The sequence below is a fragment of the Dipodomys ordii genome, unplaced genomic scaffold, assembly GCF_000151885.1.
Source record: "Dipodomys ordii isolate 6190 unplaced genomic scaffold, Dord_2.0 Scaffold27, whole genome shotgun sequence".
Classification (NCBI taxonomy): domain Eukaryota; kingdom Metazoa; phylum Chordata; class Mammalia; order Rodentia; family Heteromyidae; genus Dipodomys; species Dipodomys ordii.
The window spans coordinates 4676218-4698386 of record NW_012267243.1 but is presented as its reverse complement, the minus strand read 5'-3'; the positions used below and the strand labels follow the sequence as shown (position 1 = coordinate 4698386).

Here is a 22169-nt window from a genome sequence, read left to right as displayed (position 1 = left end):
TGCGCTGAGTGGCCAGTGTGACCAAGGGAAGCCAGCCCCCCCCCCCAGCCTCACACAGAGAAACACACTTGCTCAGCGCTTTCTACACCTGCGGTGGGGAGATGGTGTGAACGAGTGAGCCACCTTCACGTGCGTGGGTAGAATTGTTATTTTTCCTTGGCTTTGGTCTAGATGCTTCCAAATCCCAAGTAAGGACCCACCTGGGAGGAAGCTAAAGGTGAGAGCCAGTTCTGCCCTCCTCAGTTCTGTGAAGTAAACCCCACGACCTCAGCCACTCGCCCACTCCAAAGACCCAGCCCCGCCCCACGCTCCCCAGGCTTGCTCCTGGGTCAGGGCCACGAGAAGCAGCGCCAGGACCCAGCTGGGATTCCCACTGAGCATAGTGTCTGGCACCTGGCAGGCTTTTTTCTTTTTTAAAAGTTTTTCACCCAAGTGGTTCATGGCTGTGATCCTAGCTACTCAGACTGGGATGCGTGGGTCACAGTTCAAAGCCAGCCCAGGCTCTGAGATGCGTGGGTCACAGTTCAAAGCCAGCCCAGGCTCTGACATGTGAGACTCTTCCTCTCCAATTAACCAAAAAAGCAAAAAGCTAAGGGACAGCGTCCAGGCCTTGAGTACAAGCCCTAGTACACGTGTACACACACACACACACACACACACACACACGGTTTCTCTTTCTATAATAACAGCTCATCTCAGGAGGAGAGAAGATTGGAGGAGACATGTTACATCATAGAGGCTGGTTGTGGTGTGTGTGACTGTGCCCTAAATGCACCCCCTTCCCCTTCCCCTCCCCCTGCCCCCCTCACTCACCTCCCCCTCTCCGCAGGGCTCTACGTGCAGGAGATGGCCGACCTGGACACTGCCAAGCTGTACTCAGGACTGCTTGGGGTGGGGGACGAGATTCTGGAGGTGAACGGGGCCAAGGTGGCTGGGCTGGGTCTGTCTCACATTCAGGAGCTGCTAGCCCACTCGGAGAGCTTATCAGTCCGTGTCCTGAGGCAGAGGCCTGTCCCGCGGTGACCCAGAGGCCTCCCCTCCCTGTCCCCCTGACCCCGTCCCAGGTCGGAGGTGCCTGGGGAATACCCTGCGCACTGCTGCTTTGTGGACCAGTGGCGTCCAGGCTCTGAGGCTGCAACGGCTTTGTTGATTGGCCACCAAACAGACAGCAAGGAGCCTGTGTGTATTGCATTTGAGGCCATTAATTTATGCAGAACGGGAAAGGAAAACAATAACAACTCTGCTCCTTCTGTGACCCAGGCGGCCAATGGAGGGAGAGGTCGCAGGTCCTTCCCCCACCTTGAAAAGCCCCCCTCCTCCAGCCCTCCAGAACCGGAGTGCCCCCTCCACCCCCTGCCCCCGGCCTTGCCCCTTCCCTCTCAGCCGCAGCTCTCCTCTCTCCCACACACCACCTCTGCACCTTTTGCAGACAGGGCACAGCGTCCCCTGCCCTTAGTCACAGCCAGGAAGCATATATCCAGACCAAACATCAGGATGTATGGCCTGACTAGAGTTTTATGCTCCTTCTGGCAGTAGGAACATCTACGAGACGTGATCTGGCGGCCAGAATATTAAGAATTTCTAGGAAATTTGCATGCTATATAAAGATGGGGCAGGGAGAAACTCTAGCCAGTTTCAGGGAAGCACAACCACGGTGGCCAGGTTGCAGGCGGTGGGAGGTCAGCCCAGCCCAGGCTGCGCCTCTGCCCAGCGGAGGCTGAGGTGCCGCAGCCGGGCCTGGCCTTTGTTCTCCTGTCCGGCTGGGAGACAGGGCTGCAGCTGGTGTCTGGCTGGGCCCCAGCTGCAGATTCCTGTCCAGACCTCCCTGGTGGCAGCTGTGGGTGGGCGGGCAGGCGGCGGGGAGGCCACAGAGAATGGGGACAGCCATCCTGCTTGGACACTGACCAGGGCCTGGGACTCTGTGCAAGTGCATGGCCATGTGTCAGTCTTAAGTTATTAAAATGCAAAGCTCAAGTTCTTTCCAGTCTGAGTTGCTGAATTCTGAGATCACTTGAACTTCGCTCGTCTTGAAGGCCTGCAAGGGGGTGGGGGGGGGGGGGGTTGGGAGAACCTCTGGGGTTGGGGTCAAGGCTGGAGGCCTGAGGTCAGGCAAACGGTCCTGGGGACCCAGGTGCTCCACACACGCAACCTGCGGACAGAGGCCGGTTGAAAACGGCCCTCACTTTCCCTGGGAAGAGCAGGGAGTGCCCTGCCTCGCTGCAGGCGTCCTGAGGGGTGACCTTAGTGGGACGACCCCTGGGGCCCCCTCCGGAGTCCCCAGACTTGAGGCAGGACAAGGAGAAGCATCTTGAATTTTGGAATCTAGGTTAACCTGGAAATTGAGGATGTGTAGTTGTGCCCACCCTTACTGTTCACCTGCTCTGCACACATTCCCAAGGGCTGATGGGGTCGTTAAGGCTGCAAGCCAGCATCTGGGAGGGACACTACAGCACTTCCCTCCAGGGTCCAGCGAGGAGTCTGGGATGCACAGGATACAAGAGGCAGGACTCACACGCAGTGGTCTGACCCAGCCCGCATCCTCCCTCGCCACGCTGCGGCTCCTCAGCCCTGCCCTGGGAAGTGGGGTGGGAGCTCCAAGGCAGAGCATGGCATTATCTCCACCCCACCTGCAGGTTATAAAGCCAGCACCGTGAGTGCAGACCAGCACGCAGAAAGGGGCGGTGGGGGTATGGAGCCGGAATTATCCATCAGACTTACCTGGCAATAGTTACCCAGTACATCTGCATGAACCACTTCCTACCCCCAATCCTCAGGCTAGTTCTAGAGCTATCCAAGTCCAATCCTCCCTCACTCCCTCCCCACCATCCTCAATAGTTTCTCTTTCCTGTGGAGCCAGAGCACCTGCTTAGAAATGGCAACAGCCTTCCTTGGCAAGTGGCTCTGCCCGGCTCTCACGGGCTGTGGCTTTGGCCAGGTCGCAGTGTTGGACCCTGAGGAAGGGACTGCTGGGACTGGCTCAGATTCTACGCTCACGGAGCCAGGGCTTCACAGCTGCCCTGCTGGTCCTGAGGGTATGGGGGGGGGGGAGGAGGGGGGCTCTCCCGCGGATGCTCAGCCATCCACTACGCCTGTCTGTCTCCCCCTTCCGCAACCTGGGTCCAGGCTCCTATTCACCACATGGAGCTGTCCTTACAGCTAGGGTGCCCACAGCTCCAGAGCCCAGAGAGCTACGATGAGCCAGTGTGCCAAGGATCACAACAAAAGCCCACGGGAGGGAGGAGGCCCTACTCCACCTGGGGACCAAAACGGCCTCCCAGGAGAGGCAGCCCCAGAACTGTGGTCCCCAGTTCACCAACCTCCATCAAGCCTGACACTAAATTAGGGACAAGGAATGCAGGCCATGCTAGAAGCTCCCATCTTGGGAGTCTTGGAGTCTGCAGGCCGTTCTCAGTTTACAGCATAAACGGCTTGCTTATTTCTTGTCAAATAAACAAAATGGACTAGATTTCTTGATTCTACAGTGGGTTTAAATGCTTTCAGGCATGGTCAAGTCCAAAGCAACTGGTATCCATCCATGCTTTGTCTGAGGCACTTCTAGTCCAAGCTTTCCATCCTCAACTATCTTCAGTGGTTCTGATGCCCTTCCTCTCCTCAGCTGTGTGCTACCCTGTCTCAGGTTAGAACGGCTCAGTGACACATCTACCTGCCAACACTGGTATCAGACTAGCATCTCTGTTCTCTTCAGGGAGCTGAGTCAGACATGGGTTCATAGTTCTAGCAACCTGTTCTCCCTACAGCCTTGGTTAAAGACCAACCAGCAGATTAGATTCTCTATGAACATTAGCTAGACTAAAAAAGCTAGAAGCCGGGTGCTGGTGGCTCATGTCTGTAATCCTAGCTACTCAAGAGGCTGAGATCTGAGGATCATGGTTCGAAGCCAGGCCAGGCAGAAAAGTCTGTGAGACTCTTATCTCCAATTAATCATCAGAAAACCCCAAGTGGCACTGTGACTCACAGTGGTAGAGTGCTAATGATGAGCAAAAGAACTCAGGGACAGCACCAACCAAAAAAGAAAAAGAAAAAGCTAGATACAAATTTTGAAACTAGACCATGTACAAGCTGATGAGTTTTTCTCAAAGGCCAGCATGTCAGTAAAAGGTACAGAGAGCGAATTCCCTTTTGTTCTAGTCATTCTGTCCCAATGGAAACTCTGTCCTGTAAACTATTTTGAACATGCGATATGTTTAGTCTGAGATTTAAGAATTCATGTAGCTGGCCAGGTGTTTAGCAAGCCATGTGAATTTAGGTAGAATTTAGGAGGAACACAGTCCAGGGACAGCCCTGGGCAAAACTCTTGAGAATATCTGAAAAAAATAAAGCAAAAAGGATTAGGGAAGTGGTTCAAGTGATATAGTCTGCCTACTAAGTTCACAACCTGAGTTCAAACCTCTGTACTGCCAAATGAATAAATAAATAAATATTGGTAGCTTGTAGTCCGAGAAAGAACAATTCATCGTTCTAATCTTCCAGCACCTGTTAAATTTCCTAACCCCAGAAAGATGTCTATGTCAATATTTATCAGTGGGGGTGAACTGGGGATAGGGAGAGGTGTGTGAAAACAAGAATGAGAAGCACCAGTGACAAACACAACACTAATAATCTGTTTCTCTTTAATACTGAACATTCTTCTTTTATACAGTAGTGGCTTGATTTCAAGAGCAAAAGTAAGAAACATTACCAAAAGACTTCAGGACATAAAATTACCATTTTGAGGGTGGCTAGGTATTTTGTTTTACAAATTTTTTTTTGTGGGGGGAGGCAGTGGAACTGAGTTTGAACTCAGGGCTTCATGCCTGCTCAGGTGGCGCTCTACCACTTGAATCCTTTCCCCAGTCCCTACACAAGTATTTTTTTTTGGACATTTTCAAGTTTTTGTTGTCATCAACTTTGAGGACATTTCATTTTTCAGTTATGTTTTCCTGGAGCCTGAAGTCCACAATGCAACCATGGCTCTCAAACTTAAGCATGCACGGGAATCCCTCAAACAGAGGACATTTCTAACAAATTTCCAAACAATGACGTGACTACTGCTGGTTCCACGCTTCCTGGACAGCCACTATCCACAAATACAGACAACAAAAGTCAACTAGCCAAGAGCCGTGCACGTCTTTCTTGTCCATTCTTATCAAGCAGAGGGGAGGAAGCAATGGAAAGCCACCCAGGTGTTGGTTTTAATCCTAGCCCTTGTCAGAGTGCCCTTTAAAATTAGTAAGTTTATCCTTGAAAAAAATATAGGGCACTTTATCCCCACTGAGTCTGGCTATATATCATACTATTTTTGAATTTACTAATTTCTGATAAATAAGCCAGGAAAAGCCTATTTCCACTTGAAGAAAAACCTTACAGCTTGGTTGCTTTCTCCCTTTCCAGATGGCTTCTAGGACACCCCTCACATCTGGATGGGCCAAGTGGGAGCCCAGCCCGGGGCAGTTAAGAATCAGAGGGAGCTTTAAAAAAAAAAGCACTTTCAGAGACTGCATGTAGCTCTCGCTCAGTGACAGGGTGTGTGCTCAGCAGCTGTGCAGCTCTAGGTCCAGTTTCCAGTATACCTACCCCCCTCCCCCAAAAGAAAATCAATCCCTAAACTCCATCGGTGGGACCCTTGGTGGCCCTTGCTTTATCCCACAGACATTCTTCCTGGGAAGACATCAGCAACAGGGTCACACTTGTGCTTCACCAATCATGAAACTTCAGCCCAGTCTGTTTTCTGCTGTGCTAGAAGGTACAGATCAGACTTGGTCCTACCCCAAGGCTGACAAAAAGCTTAACTAGAGTTGGGTCCTCGACTGCCATTGAGGCCAGAGAACAGGGTCAAAGGTTTTAGTCAGAAAACAAGGCTGGGCAATCTCATTCCCAACATCCTCTCAACAACTGAGTAGCCTCTGGATGGCTCATACCACCCTTAAAAACTGGCAAGACTAGCCAGGAGCCAGTGGCTCACACCTGCAACCCTGCTAAGGAGGCTGAGATCTGAGGATCACAGTTTGAAGCCAGCTTAGACAGGAAAGTCTGTGAGACTCTTATCCCCACTATACTACCAAAAATAAGCCAGAGATGGAGCTGTGGTTGAAGTGGTAGATTTCTAGCCTTGAGCAAAAGAAGTTCAGAACAGTGCCTAGCTCCTGAGTTTAAGTCCCAGGTCTGGGGCTTACACACACACACACACACACACACACACCACACATGTAAAATGCCTTCTCATAAAGATCTGCTTACACACACACACACACACACGTAAAATGCCTTCTCATAAAGATCTGCTTAAACACACACACACACACACACATAAAATGCCTTCTCATAAAGATCTGCTTAAACACACACACACACACACACACACGTAAAATGCCTTCTCATAAAGATCTGGCTGCAACTCCATGACCATGTATTGTTCTTGCAGGGCAGGCAAATAGGAATATAAACATTTACATAGCCATGCGAAGAACAATCCTGGACAAGGCTTTTATCAAAATGAATATGACACCAAGGTGTTAGTTCAGAGGGAAATAATTTGTTTCTCAGCCCTCCATAGATAGCCAAGTTAGCAATGAGACTAACACATCAAGAACTTCCAAGGCTGTATAATTAGCCGCAATTTAACCAAGGTGCCATGTAACTTTCACAGCTTTGGGGTCTGTCCAAAAGGAAAGGGAGGGAAAAATTAGGAGTGAGGGAAGGGGTAACACTGTCCAAAAAGATACGTACTCTTTACATGACTTACGCAAATGTAACCCCTCTGTACTTCACCTCCATAATAACAATTTGAAAATGTTGTAAAGCGTCACAAAGCTGTGGTGAGGAGCTAATAAGCACAGGTTAGCAGCTATCAACATTGTTCTGTCATGGAGGCCAGAGCTTTAAGTACCTTAACCTGTCTGACAGCATGTGTGTGGCGCTCAATGGCCCAGTCCAGGAAGCAGTGTGGATGAGCTGTAATTGCTTCCTGTCCAACAACAGGCCTGCTCTTTTGGAGTTCTACCCACTCTGTCATCAAGCACCAAGTTTCAGGCATGAGATTCTCACTGCCTTGCTGTGCTGTTCAGGCCCAAAGAATTGTTCTACTCCACTTTTAACTCCATTCAACACCAGACAGCAGTTTCTCAGAAAGCATTATCAAATAAACAGGTGACAGAGGTGTCCATGCTTACATACAACAGACCAATGTCCTCATGGAGTAAGACCACTGTAAATGTAAGTGAGTATTTTGGAGGGTAGAAACTGAGGATAACTCAGCATAAAGAAAGACTACCTGTGCTCACCAGGCCAGCCAGGTGAACCCATTGACCCTATCGGAAGCAAAATTCCCAGAGGAGTGAGTTCTGGGTCTCCTGTCACCTGGCCAGGCCCTCACAGGGTCTGATTTCAGGAACTGATCACAGGGAGGGTGCACAGTGACAGAGGCTGATATGTTTAGGATCCCTTGGTTTTACCTTCTCTCTACTCCTGGTGAGCAAAGAACATGCTTTTACTCGGGGCCTCATGCTTGCTCAGCTGGTATTCTACTGCTTGAGCCATTCTGCTAGCCCTGCTTTTTCCTAGTTATCTGGAGGAGTCTTGTGGGTTTTTCTGCCCAGGCTGGCTTTGTATCAAGATCCTCCGAGTCTCAGCCTCATGCTAGCTAGGAGTACAGCATGAGCCACTGGCACTGCCAGAACGTTCTTTTTTAATAACTTGGAAGGGAGGGAGATGTCAGTAAGGAGGAGACAGGAAAAATGAGAAGTCATTCATTTCGTATTTTAGAATTTGCTTTTCAGATAGTCCACTTTTGTTTACAAATTCATCTTGTGATACAAACAATATGAAGTCCACTCAGTTGACACGTTCCCATTTATCATTCAAATGCTATGAATGTGTTTGAAAAGTAACAGGAAATAGGGACCCTTGTGGTTTCACTTTATGGCCAGGGAAACAACTGAAAGAAAAAATTTTGGCTCTGTCACCTTTACTTAGAGAAGGTAAGACACTGAACAGAGACAGATTTCTGTTGGAGTTAAGACTAGATTTCTTTTCACAGCCCTTCATCTCACGAGGTGAGAAGGAGTGCACGTTGCCAAGCTGTTGGCTACCAGACCCATCAGTCTGCTTAACTCTGGCTAAAAGCAGAGAGTAATGGGCAAGTGCCAAGTTTCCCCTTCAGCACTGGCATGGATTCTGAAATTATGGAAGATACTTCTATCTAGCTCTAGCTTTCTCTACACAACACACACACACACACACAGAGTGTAATTCCATTTGCCAAAAAGTCCAAAGCATACATAGCATTGTGATTTTTCAGTCCAAACAAAGACAAAACCAAATGTAAGACTGAAAACTAAAGGTATTTTGGTTTTCCAGTTGGATTCAGTCTCTGGCAAAAGTCTCTCAATGGATTATTTCTTATCTCCCAGCCCCCCAATCAGCTAAAATGTTCTAGTAAACATACATTGAGCTCTCTCCGATATCCATCACATTCTGCCAGTTCTTTAAAAATGATGAACATGAGACTCAGAGCAGAAGGGGGCAGGGGAAAACGCAGCTGGTACCAGAAGCAATCAGAAGCAGCAGGGGCCGTTTCTCCTCTCCCTGTTCCAGGACATGGGGTGAAGAGACCACGTATATCCCCTGGATCACGGAGGAGCAAGAATTTGTCCTGAACAATAAATGCAGGCCTCTGGCATGTTCTCTCTGGCTGCCACTTTCGGGCCTGAGTGGAGAAGGTGCCTCCCTCTGCAGTGTCTGCCAGGCAGGCACAAAATCTGGCCAGGACTAAGTCAGCCCCCGGCAGGAGTAGGATGGCCAGAGGAAGGACACCTATGTTGGAAGCTTTCTCCAAACAGTTCTCTATTCAGCTTTGGCCCAATCAGGGCTACAACAGCCACAGTTGAGCCAATACCTTAAATGAGTGAGAGAACGTGACAATTCAAAATAGTGCAAACAAAAACCCAGGAAGTCACAAAAGTTGGAGTGTTTGCTAATGAGAGAATCTTCTCCGTAATCACTAGCCATGTTCTAAACAGGCCAAAAGACACACAAGCTGGTCATGGCAGGACAGCAGCGTGGCTTTTAAATGGGGTAATTTTAATCCTTTGAGATTCGAACTGCTTCTTGAAACGTAGAGTGTGAATTACAGTACTTAGATATGGTCCACATTTATCTGTAACAAAAGACATCTATATTTTAATGCAAATCTAAGGACCATTTCTGGGGTAAATTTATACAAGACAGTGACATACATACATATATATATGTATATATACATGTGTATATATGTCTATAGATGTTATAAAACATAAAGAACCTAACACTCTACATTTGAAGCCCTTTGTAAGATTCACTTTATTTCTGATTTGAAAAGAAATAACTTATTTATGTCTCAAGCATCAGTGTAAACATGGATGCCAACCATCCTTTCAGTTTTACAAATCTGCTTGTGTCTTCATCAACAGGCAGATCTCCTTACTTACCATGATCTTAAACAAGATAAAATATCCTTCTTTAAAAAATTGTTACAAATATTTATTAAAAAGTGCAATTCAAAAGTTAGCTAGGCAAGCACATCATTGCAAATCACAAAAACAGGAGAAAAACAAAACAAAACCCAGAAACAAAACCACAGGAAATACAAACAAAACAACAACAAAAAAGGTTAGCGTGCTGAGAAATACACAAAAGGACAAGGAAAAGAAAAGTCAAAATTCAAACTGTCCAGATATTGCTGCTCTTTCCAAGTGCAAAGGACGATGGTGAGGAGAGACGGGCAGCCTCCATCGCCCAGCTCTGGCTCTGGGTCCAACTACGACTTTGTATCAGGGCAGTTATAAAAAATCTCCTATATACATGTGCACATCTGAGGCATTTACAAATCATCAGAAGCTTGCCATTTAGTGTCTCAGCAGTTTGGCTACTCAAAACTCAATTAAAGCATCTATCATTGAATTTGGACTGGCTCAGTTATTTGAATGGATGATAAGGTCAAGCTGTCATCTTAGGGAACAAAAGAATCAAGTTCAATTATGCAACTTTGCTATTTCTCACAGGTCAAGCGAAGTCTGGTCCAGACCAGCCTTTTCGTGTCATGACAGAATTTGTGGAAATGTAGTAAACTCATTAACCACTCTCCTTGCACAGGGCCACAAGAATGAGTGTAGTGGAGGGAGATCCAGGATCCCAACCTATCTGCTGTGCTACTGCACGGTTCAGCAACGGTACATTTAAGGGTCACCCTAAAACCACAGGCTGCACCACTGGGGACAGTAACAAGAAGTCAGCAAATCTGGCCTTGACTTCCAGCAACTTCACCAACTTTCCCTGAACTATATCACTGCAGGTTCTGCTGATCTTCTCGAGAGTTCTGGCCATCACAGCTATGGGTGGCTAGTGCCAGGCCCCACAGTGCTCCATTATTTCCCAGTAGCCATTTCTACCACCAAAAGTGCACATGGAAAAGCAATTTAATCTCCGATCTTATCCCTGAAAACTGAACACTGCATTTGCTGTCATCGATGCTCAGGAGCCTTTGTCCTCACCGATGAGCAGCTAAGAAGCCTGAAGCAAAGGGAACTGAACATGCCCAGCCTCCCGAATTCCTGACAAGTTTGAGGGGACCGCAGCACCTGTCTGAACAGAAGAAAAAAGCTGCCAGAAACAAAAGGATGAGCGACAGAACACTAGTGGGTCTAATTCACCTGCATGACTCAGAGTCCCTCCTGAGGGATGGAGGTCCAGCAAGGCTAAGCAGTGGCTGGCTGTCCCAAGACAAGACAGGTGGCAGACTGTCTCTGTCACCCAAGCAGGAGTGCAGTCATCTCTCCACTTCTTGCCATCCCTTCCAGCACTGGGAGAGAAGAGCAGCCTCTGCTGTGGAAGGTCAGCACGGAGGCACGTTTCCAAGAGAGGAATGTGAGGATGGAGGGTGCTTGCTGCTCCTCTCCCCTCCGTCCATGTGCAGGAGCCCGCAGCAGGCACGTCACAGCGTGAGGAAGAGAATCAACACAACCAACAGGACTGTGAGGAGGATGGCTATGGCACACCACTGGCGGCGATCTGGAAGGCAAGACATGAAGATTTACCCTCCCAGGACGCTGCACTCCCAGACACACACATACATGGGATTTCAGACAAGACCTCTGAAGCAGAAATGGGCAGAGCATGCAAATGACAGGGGCAGAGAGGATCTTGAACCTGCCAAAGTCTGGTTCTCTATTGTTCTGCCCTTGGCCTGCCTGACACTCACTTTTGCAATGGCCAGTGCCCCCAAAATGTGCCTCATACTAAGTACATGCTTTGAGTCCCAAGCCTTTCATCAAAATCCAGGCATCTCAGCTTTCTGCTGGTGGTTAGTGAATTCTTAAAAAAAAGGTGCTGGCATTGGAATTACAGATCCAAGTCTGTCTGCATTCATCTCCCACCAAAGTTGTCATTTAACTCAACAGTGATCACATTGCTTTCTCAATAGGTATACTGCAGAAAGATGGAAGGGAGATGAAGGCCACTGCTGGTCACTTCAGGATATGAACAGTGGGGGGAAGGGGGGAGCTCCAGTGAGAAAGGGTAAGTAATTTCACATCACTCCTAGTCGAGTAAGATGACTTAACCAGTAACCGTATCGAAGTAATTTATACAGCTCATCTGTAAATGAAAGCCAAATGTCTTTTCTGGAACCTTCTGTGTACCAATGATTTCCAACAGCAGTCACAGGGAACAATGTGGCAGGAGTTCCTTTGAATGGCTGACAGCAGGACAGAGGGCCATAGCCAGACCCAGGGGAAATCTACTCCAGCCTACAATCCTAACAGCAGCCCCCTAACTCCATGGCCACCTCAAAGGACTACGGTGTGAGTTAGATAACATAGATGACATCACGTGATGTGCAGGACCCAAACTTGAGGCACAGAGGATGCCACCAATCAGCAGGATGTTTCCTTAACTTGGGAAGATACAGAAAGGACAAGCAGTATTTCTACAGGTGAATCCTAGTGTCTTCCCTACGGGCAGACTGATACAAGAGTTCACTAGCTAATGAAAATGAAGTTGAATTACTAGGGATAAGAGGCTTATTTAAATAGAAGCATTAGTTATGGAAAGTCCATAGATTTTAGTTCATCATACCTTTTTTTTTTTGTCAGTCATGGGGCTTGAACTCTGGGCCTGAGTGCTGTCCCTGTGCTCTTCAGCTCAAGGCGAGCACTCTACCGCTTGAGCCACAGCGCCACTTCGGTTTTTTAGTGGTTTATTGGAGATAAGAGTCTCACGGACTTTCCTGCCTGGGCTGGCTTTGAACCGTGATCCTCAGATCTCAGCCTCCTGAATAGCTAGGATTACAGGTGTGAGCCACTGGCACCCAGCCCCATCATACCTTTTCTGCCATACTGTAAGAAGATCTGGCATAAGAAAACAGATAGTAAAATTCTCCATAAAGCAAAACGTGGACTTAATACATGTCATGAATTATCAAATTCTTTCAACTAGCCAAGAGATGGCCTCCAAACTACAGCAATGTGCTCCTCTGTCTGCCTCAGGCACACCAGAACCTCATCTAGTAACTTTATGATTAGATCACTTTATCTTAACCAACAATAAGCTAAGTAAATTGAAAATTCAACAAACTCCTCTTAGACCCATCAAAGAAGGAAGGCCACAGGAGGGACTGCTGTGGTGAATAATGGAGAAAACAACTACTGAACACAAAGCTCACACCGTAAGAATGGAACACCCCCATACCCTAGCAACCCCCACCTTTCAGAACCAGTGCTGGGGTAGAGAAACCTACTTGGGAATTGGTGAACTGCTGGAGGCTCAGTATAGACAAGTCTATGCCAGAGCATTCTGCTCCTAACAAGACCAGCCTTCCAAGGAGACTATGTTACTACAGTGTAAGTGTCTGGGTTTATGGGTCTGTCTGAGCCTGACCTGGGAGGTGGGAAGTAACCACCCTTGCCATATTCTGACCGTCTTGTCATGGGTGTTAGTGAGGACTGTTAGGATATCACCAGAGACACTATTCACAAAAGTAGCAACTGGTACCACAGCTTCACACACACGCATGCGCACACACGACAAACCACAGAGTGGGATAAAATATTTGCAAAAGATACATCTGATAAATGACTATTATCTAAAACGTACAAAGAACTTCAAAAATTCAACAGTAATAAAACAATCTGATTTTAAAATGGTCAAAAGACCTAACAGACACCTACCTCATTAAAGCTAAACAGATGTCAAGAAGACATACAAAAAAAAAAAAAGTTCCACATCACATGTCTTAAGGAAGTGGAGGTATAGCTCAAGTGGTAGAGTGCCAGCCTTTAGTAAACAGAATAGCTAAAAACAAAAATACTGATCAGATGCTAAAGTCTAGTAAAGGATGTACAGTGACAGGAATCCTGGTGGAAATGCAAACTGGTATAGCCACCTGAGGAAAAAAATTCAGTGCTTTCTTACAAAACTAAATGTATTCTAGCCATAACCATCAAGCAGTCATGTTCCCTTTTACTTAGCAGCTTTGTTCCTAACTGCCAAACCTGATCAAGGTGTCCTCTGGTGGGCGAATGGATAAATGGAGCAGTCCTACCCACTTCCATGGCTTTCCTCTCCATTCCTCCACGGTTTCAGATAGCTAAAGTTCACTGGGGTCTGAAAATGCTAAGCAGAAAATTCCAAAAATAAACCCACCATCCTACTCCATCCAGCCTAGACTGTGAATCACTGCTTTATCCACCGTATCCACCCTGTATGTGCTAATCACCCCAAGTCACTTAAGGGCCACTCTGGTTATCAGATCAAGGGTATCACAACATTTATGTTCAAGTGCCCTTGCACAGGAGATAAGTCATACTTCACTATGCGGATGTCATCTCCCTCACTTCTTCTTCTCACGCAGCCCTGTATTACCTTACACAATCATAAGAAAAATGGCAAACAGTATAGCAATATGTTTTAAGGAATATTTTGAGAGACTGCATTCGTATAACTTTCACTGCTGAATACAGTTACAGTTGTTCTACTTTATTGTTCTATTAGGCTGTTGTTAATCTTTCACTGTAACTAATAAATTGGACTTTATGAGAGGTGTACATGCACTCTAAAAATTGCAGATCATGGGCTGGGAATGCGGCTTAGTGGTACAGTGCTTACGCAGTATGCATGAAGCCCTGGGTTTGATTCCTCAGCATCACATAAACAGAAAAACCGGGAAGTGACGCTGTTTGACTCAAGTGGTAGAGTGCTAGCCTTGAGCAAAAAGAAGCCCAGGAATAATGATCAGGCACTGAGTTCAAGCCCCAAGACTGGCAAAAGAAAAAAAAAGTTGCAGAATATGTAAGGTTTGGTCCTATCCCATTAAAGGTCTTAGAACTCACAGATAAGGGAAAATAACTATAAACTATGGTATATTCAGATAATGGAATATTATTCAATACTAAAAGAGAAATGAGCTATCAAGCCAAGAGAAAGTTTGGAGGTAACTCACATGCACCACTGAGATAAGCCAATTTGAAAAGACTCCACATTCTATGATTCCAACTATATGAATATTGGAAAAGACAAAACTACAGAAAGAGTAACGTGGTTGGATCAGTGGTTGCCAGGGCTTACGAAGGTGGAGGGATGAACAGAAAAGCAAATTAAAGCTGTAATTAAAAAAGACAAAAGACAAAAAAACCCAACCTCACAATGAGATGGGGTGATCGGTCCCCTGTTGTCCCACCCTACCACAATAAGAATGGCTATGATCAAAAAGATAAACAAGAACAAATGCTGGTGAGAATGAAACAGAAACATGTTACACTTTCCAGAATATAAATCAGTGAAGCCACTATGCAAAATAACTGAGGTTTTGAAAAGAATGAAACATAGCTCCTATAACCCAGTAATCTCACTGCTGGGAAGAAAGGGAAATGAAATCAACATAGTGAAAAGACAACCTATTCCCATGTTCATTGTGGCATTGTTCACAACAAATAAGATATGGACTAAGTTTAAATCGCCACCAACTGAAATACAAAGAAAACGTGGCATATGTGCATGGTGGATTACTATTCAGCCATAGAAACAGGAAATCCTGTTATTTTCAACAGAGCAATGAAAGGACATGCTGTCAAGCCAGGCACAGAAAGGTAACCGCCACATGATCTCCTCGTATGTGGAGTTTTGAAAAGCTGATGTCAGAAAAGCTGAGCAAAGAACCGTGTTTACTAGTGACTGGAGGGAAGGAGGAAGGGAAGAAGAGGAAGTAGGGAGAAAGAAGGGAGCGAGAAAAGATAGGAAGAGGGAAGAGGTAGATCAACAGGGACAATGGTAGTTTGAAGCCAAGAATTAAATTGTGCTGTTTTAGGCTACATTGGGGTGAATATAATTTAAAAAAAACTAATTTGACATAGGTCAAATTAGTCAGAAGATTCTGAATGTACTCACCATAAAAAAAAAAAAAGGTAAACCTTTAAGGTACTGAATATGCTAATTACCGCCAGTTGATCGCCAGGCAAGGTGAATCAAAACATCACTCTGTGCTTCATGAATACATGCAAATAATGTATGTCAATCCAAAAAATTAAGTTAAGAGAAAAAGAGCCAGGCGCCAGTGGCTCATACCTGTAATCCTAACTACTCAGGAGGCTGAGATCTAAGGATCATGGTTCAAAGCTAGCCTGGGCAAGAAAGGCCATGAGACTCTTAACTCTAACTACCAGAAAACCAGAAGTGGTGCTGTGGCTCAAGTGGTAGAGTACTTGCCTTGAGCTGAAGAGCTCAGAGGCAGCACCCTGGCCCAGAGTTCAAGACCCATGACTGACTAAATTAGAGAGAGAGAGAGAGAGAAAATATTCTTTTTTTTTTTTAGGTCCGGTCGTGGGGCCTGAACTCTGGGCCTGGGCGCTATCCCTCAGCTCTTCAGCTCAAGGCTAGCGCTCTACCTCTTGAGCCACAGCGCCATTTCCAGCTTTTTTCTTTTTGCTTATGTGGTGCTGAGGAATCGAACCCAGGGCCTCATGCATGCAAGGCAAGCGCTCTACCACTGAGCCACCTTCCCAGCCCAAGAGAAAATATTCTTAGGACCCTAAAACTATTCTGCATTATAGTATGATGAAAGACATAGTCATTTTTTTTTGTTAAAACTTACAGAATGAACCCTAAAGTATAGACTTTAACTGCATGCAGTGTTAGATGTTAACAAGAGGAGGCAAGCAGGGGTGACAATGAAGAGAGGGGTTATATAGGAAGTCCTGTGCTTTCTCCTCAGTTTTGCTGTGAATCTAAAATGGCTCTAAAAAAACAAAGTTAAGAAAGAAAGAGAGAGGAAGGGAGGGAGGGAGAGAAAGTGAGTTACAGAGTAAAGGGGAGGGGAAGGGAGCAGAGGGGTGGGGAGCGAAGGGATGGGGGGAGGGGGTAGAGGGAGGGACCAAGAAAGGGAGGGAGAGAAAGAAAAGGAAGGAAGGAAGGAAGGAAGGAAGGAAGGAAGGAAGGAAGGAAGGAAGGGAGGGAGGGAGGGGTGGGGGAGTTGAGAGGGAAGGCAGGCAGACAGGAAGGCTGGCTGGCGGCTGGCTGGCCAGTTGATCAGGCACCAATGGCTCACCCTATAATCCTAGCTATACAGGAGGCTGAGATCTGAGGATTGCAGTTAAAAGCTAGCCTGGACAGGAAAGGCAATGAGATGCTTATCTGCAATTAACCACCAAAAAGCCAGAAGTAGAGCTGTGGCTCAAGTGGTAGAGTACTAGCCTTGCACACAAAAGCTCAGTGACAGTGCCCTGGCACTTAGTTCAAGATCCAGGACTGGAACCAATTTAAAAAAAAAAAACACTCATTAAAATAATTAGTTCATATTCTTCCGGGCAAAGACAGAGAAGGTAATTACTCCTCCTCTCTCTCCCCCAACCTTACACAAACTTCCTATGCCCCTTCCCTGACCCTGCTCCCCTCCAGTATTTCTGCACATCCCACCATTCTCAAGAGTGATTTCCACTACTGACAAGATTTCTACTTTTAGGCTTTTTGACAGCCTCTACAAATCTACTACTACCCCATTTCTCTTCAGCAACTGCATCAGGAGGGGTTCTCAACAAGTGGAAATGACAGTTGCACAATTGAGCACAGCCCGGGCATGGTCTTTGAAAGCCATTTTCCTCGGAAGTAGTAAGCTGCTTCTGCGAGGCATGAACGAGGCAGCCTCGGGGTACTTTAGCAGGTTTCTCCCCAGCACTTCCTGCAAAGTACCCAGCACAGAAGAAATGAGTACTAACCACAAGGCTTTTGTGAAAAGTTTTAAACAGGTGTTTTTTTGTTTAATTAATTTTGTTTTGGTGCCAGGGATAGAACCCAGGGCCTGTTGCATGGTAAGCACATGCTACATTCCCAGGCTTAAACCACCTTTCTAACCTCAGGAGTTACCGGAAAAGAAAGGGACACTGAAAGAACTGCAACAGTCATCTCTCTCTCTCCCCTCCCCCCCCGCCCTTCCTCCCGTCTCCCCTTGTTCTCTCTCTCTCTCTCAAAATATTTTTCTTCCCTAAGAAGAAAAGATGAACCACAGAATGGTGAAAAGAGGACTTTAAAAATGTATCTGCAGCCCTCAAAACAATATTTCTTAGAAAAATGATAAAATTAGTCTCTTCCAAAAGAGAATACTCTTAGGAAAGAAAACACAAAGGTGCAATGGCTAAGTGCTCCTCATATTTATCTTAACAAATACACACTGAAGTGAACTCCAAGATATGGAAACATGAGGCTCTTTTTTCTTTCTTTTCTTTAGCTTTTAGTTTTTGATGATGCTGTCTTCTTCATCTTATGCGTGGTGTATTCAAGTGTGCGTGATCGGAAGAGTTGGGGGAAGGGTACAGAACTTAAAGGCAAAGGGTGAAAAAGTGCAGCCGTGGAGCTAGTGGACAGCATGAAAGTGAACTATGCAACTCTGTGGGTAGAAACAGAAAGGAGGGACTGGGAGAAACTGAGGGAACAGAAGAGACTGTATGAAAAGAAATACGCTCTTCACCTGACTCATATGATCCCTCTGTACATCACCTCTATAAAGTAAATTAATAGTAATAAAAAAAATAGTGTCTCCTAGGTTATTCCCAGAAGCCAAGTCTTTATTGATTTTTCTAGTGAAGCAGCCAGCCGAGGGCAAGGGAGGAGAGAAGGGGTCCTGTCACTCGGCCGCTGTGATGTGTGTTCATTACTGCTTAATCAAACTCGGGTGTTTGCACAGCCTTCCTTTAAGTACAGGGCTGACTACAAAGCAGTGAACTTAATCAAATGATAGGGAGGAGCATGAAAAGAGAAAATGCAGTCATAAAATTCAATGCATATCCTACAAAATTAAGAAAACTGAGGAAAGAAAGGAGGGAGTGACATTATCCAAAAAGAAATGTGCTCATTATCTGACTTATGAAATGTCAACTCCTCTGAAGACCAAAGAAAAACAGCAAAATCAAGGGAAGGGGGTAGGGTTGGGAGGAAAGGGGGGAATGATAAAAGGGGTGACACTGAGCAAGATTCATTGTATTCATGTACTACTTTACTGAATGGCATCTTCTTTGTGCAACTACTTAAAAGATATTAATTTTTAATTTTTTTTTGAACTCTGGGCTTGGGCGCTGTCCCTCAGCTCTTCAGCTCAAGGCTAGCACTCTACCGCTTGAGCCACAGCGCCACTTCCAGCTCTCTAGTGATTTATTGGAGATAAGAGTCTCACAGACTTTCCTTGCCTGGGCTGGCTTTGAACAATGATCCTCAGATCTCAGCCTCCTGAGTAGCTAGGATTACAGGTGTTGAGCCACCGGCGCCCGGCTTAATTTTTTAAATTTTTTTTTAAATTAAGAAGTAGAACAGAGACGACAGTAAGTAGCCTGGTCAACAGATTGAGACAGATACTGCCAACAGGAAGAGGCCACTAAGCATTATTCCTTTAGTTACAAAATGAAAACATAGGGACTTATCCCAAATGCTGGGTCTTTCAGGCTAACTGCTGTTTCCTGGCTGTTTCTCGTATACAAATGTAGTACGCAAAGTTCTTACTTTGCTCTCCAAGCTTCCTTTAGGAGAAAATAGAATACAAGCCTCAGTGCTACTCACACACATGAAGGTACTTATCACAATGCAAGGAACCTTCCTAAGTATTCAGACTCAAATGCTGGCAAACAAAGACAGTGCATCTTTGTTCACTTTCTCTTCTCCAACAGAACTGGTGCTGAAGTAGATACTTAACTTCATGACTGATACAGACTCTAGTGAGAGGCCTGGTGTTTAACATGGTTACACAAACAATACTCCATTAAAACATTTCTTTTTAAAGTACAGGGATTGGGGTGAAAGAGAAAGAACACACAGAAGCAGAGAGAAGACCTAGCAAAACTTGCTGCAAGCGTGTGAAAGATGAGCTAAACTGGTGTCTGTATCCCAAACTGCCACAGCTTCAGGCAAGGAAGAACCAGCTAAAAAAAAAGAGTATCTGCCCTGCAAAGAAGGAACTAGCTCTAGATAGAAGCTTCCCTAGTTTTTGGATTTGACAGATCCTTTGTCTGGCTGGTCAGGCCATCTGTTGCTTTACAATATTTTTAACACATTTATGAAGTGCTAATACACTGGTCAATGCTTTTATATTATTTCACTTAATGTTCCGATGACCTCTCAATGTAGGAATTGATGTGGTTTTTCCTCAGCATGTGAACCCAGAGCTTACCCAGCTAGCCATGCCCTACCACTGAGCTACCCTACCCCTCCAGTCCATCTAGCCCCAAAGAACTGTAGGAAAGTTGGCTAGGAGTTAAATTGCTGGAAAATAAATGTGCAATTGTGTTTAAATCTTGCATGTTATGTACACCTAATGGTAAGAACCCAACAGAAGAATGAGGGTCAAGAAACTGGGGAACCCTAAATGGGAGGAGGAGTTCTATGGTTTAAGAACACTCCTATTATCTCAAGGACAATCTCAGTTCCTCCTTCCATCAAGTCCCCTCCCTGCACTAGACGAAGAGGAGCTATTAGGGTTGGGTTTTTTGTTGTTCTTATTTTTGTTTTGCTTTGTTTTTTGGTGAGGGTACTGGGGTCTGAACTCAGGGCTTGGGCACTGTCCCTTAGATTTTTTTCTGCTCCAGGCTGGCAAGTGGAGCTACACTTCCACTTCCAGCTTTTTGTGAATTCTTAAGCCAGGTGCCAGTAGCTCATGCCTGAAATCCTCCCTACTCAGGAGGCTGAGATCTGAGGATCGAGGTTCAAAGCCAGCCCAGGCAGGAAAGTCTGTGAGACCCTTATCTCCAATTATCTCCAATTAACCACGAGAAAACTAGAAGTGGCTCAAGTGGTAGAGTGCTCGCCTTGAGCTGAAGAGCTCAGGGACAGCAGCCAGGCCGAGTTCAAGGCCCAAGATCACCACCAACAACAACAAAAATTAAGTTTCTCAAATTTATCTGTCCTGGCTGGCTCTGAACAGTGATCCTCAGATCTCAGCCTCCTGAGTAGCTGGGATTATAGGCTTGAATCAATGATGCCCAGCAAGAAGAAATATATTTTAAATTTCAAAAATGCTGGGTTTTGATGGCTCACTCCCGTGATTCTAGTTACTCAGAAGACTAAGATCTGAGGATCGAGCCAATCAGAGCAAGAAAGTTCATGAGACTTTTATCTCTAATCAACCAGCAAAAAGTAGGAAGTAGAGCTGTGGTTCAAGTGGCAGAGTGCTAGCCTTAAGCACAAAAGCTCAGGGACAGTGCCCAAGCCACAGTGCCCAAGCCCCAGGATTGGCACACACACACATACATACACACACACACACACACACACACACACTTACTTTCCATGTAATAGTAACAATGTAATTGTAACCAAAATTCTTAACATTCTTATGGTTGGAAAATGACAAAAATCATAGGGTGTTTTGGTACATTCAGAGAAATAAGAATTGAACCTTGGCTGACTTCTGTGAAGCAACCAGCCACAGGTAGAGGAGTCAATAGAACATACCTTCCCATACAGTAATCTAAAAAGTGTCTACTACAAATTTGCTAAGACATTTCACTATCGATTTAAATATAACAATTTAAATTAAATCTATAAGGCCATCTTATTCTGAAGCAGTAAGTACTTTTCTATCAATCAATTAAAGTTCAGGAAAAAAGCAATTAGCTTCTTAATTATTGCTTTAAATAAGCTATTTTGGCAAGGAAACAGGAAAGAAAAAAGTAAAAAGGGATGCTGTAATCACAAAGAAAGTTGCTCCTCTGGGAGAAAAACTACCAAATATGGTGGGAACACAGACCCTTTTTCCAAGTGAAGGCTACAAGCAGAAGTTCAGGCGTCTACACACCAGTCTTCTACTCTCTAATCTTGACACAGCTCAAATAAACATCCCACAGGCAAAGACCCCACAGCGTTGCAGAACTAAGTATGAATTCTCAAGAGTTAACATACATACCACTGGTCATGTGAGACACTTTTGCAAGTTTCTTCATCACATTGTCCAGCCGGGACTGAGTACTCTCCAACTCATGAGAGAAATCGTCCAGCATGCTAGAGAGAGAAACAGACAGGGAAGGGAGGTGGTAAGCAGAGCCTCAGCAATGCGCTGGACATGAGATTCAATCAGGATCTAGGCCTCCATTTTAGCAAACATAAAACAAGTAACACTTAACCAAACTCCTTAGGACAAGATATGTTTTTGGTTTTGGAATTCTGGATATTTTTTTAAAGTTATGCATGCTAAGCATTAACATCCACAGCAGGGCCTTGGGTAATCAAATATCAAACGTATTTGTATTCCTGCAGGGAAATATGAAGAATCAAGCTGCAGTCAGTTCTAGTAGTTTTACTACATCAGCTTGCTGCAAATTAACAATATTACTCAGGTTATAGAGCTTCCTAGGTTTTAGTACTGCAGACAATACAACCAACTCCGTGGAAAGTGAATGCTGAAGACAGACAGACTGGCTTGGCCACTTGCTTCCTTGAACAAAGCACCCTACCACTCATCTGTAAAGTGGGGTAATCCTACCAGCTCAACTCCCTTCATGGGGTAAGCTTTGTGAGAAAAGCAATCTATCAATTTTAACAGATTCAATAACTAGGTTTATCCTAGACAGAAAAGCCTGAATGCTACCATTCCTGGTGTGTGTGTGTGTGTGTGTGTGTGTGTGTGGGTGTGTGTGTGTGTGTGTGTGTGTGTGGTGTGTGTGTGTGTG

General features: G+C 45.5%; 2 protein-coding genes across 3 annotated transcripts in view; one reads left to right on the top strand and one right to left on the bottom strand.

The window, feature by feature from the left end:
* Window positions 1-1112, top strand: part of Kiaa1614 (KIAA1614 ortholog) — a 31420-nt gene extending 30308 nt beyond the window's left edge. The window contains exon 10 of the mRNA XM_013015410.1: window positions 830-1112. Within this exon, the coding sequence (XP_012870864.1) occupies window positions 830-1023 (194 nt within the window). The 3' untranslated portion in view covers window positions 1024-1112. The remainder of the gene's footprint in view (window positions 1-829) is intronic.
* Window positions 1113-4122: 3010 nt separating this feature from the next.
* The window catches only part of Stx6 (syntaxin 6), a 51096-nt gene continuing 33049 nt past the window's right edge, over window positions 4123-22169 (bottom strand). Inside the window, exons 7-8 of one of the 2 annotated variants that reach the window (XM_013015724.1) lie at window positions 21407-21501; window positions 4123-4325 (exon numbers count right to left, since the gene is read on the bottom strand). In XM_013015724.1, coding sequence (XP_012871178.1) covers window positions 4264-4325; window positions 21407-21501 — 157 coding nt within the window. In that variant the 3' untranslated portion in view covers window positions 4123-4263. Of the gene's footprint in view, window positions 4326-9491; window positions 11044-21406; window positions 21502-22169 lie in introns of those variants that run through there. The other variant, XM_013015723.1, reaches the window with a different exon arrangement.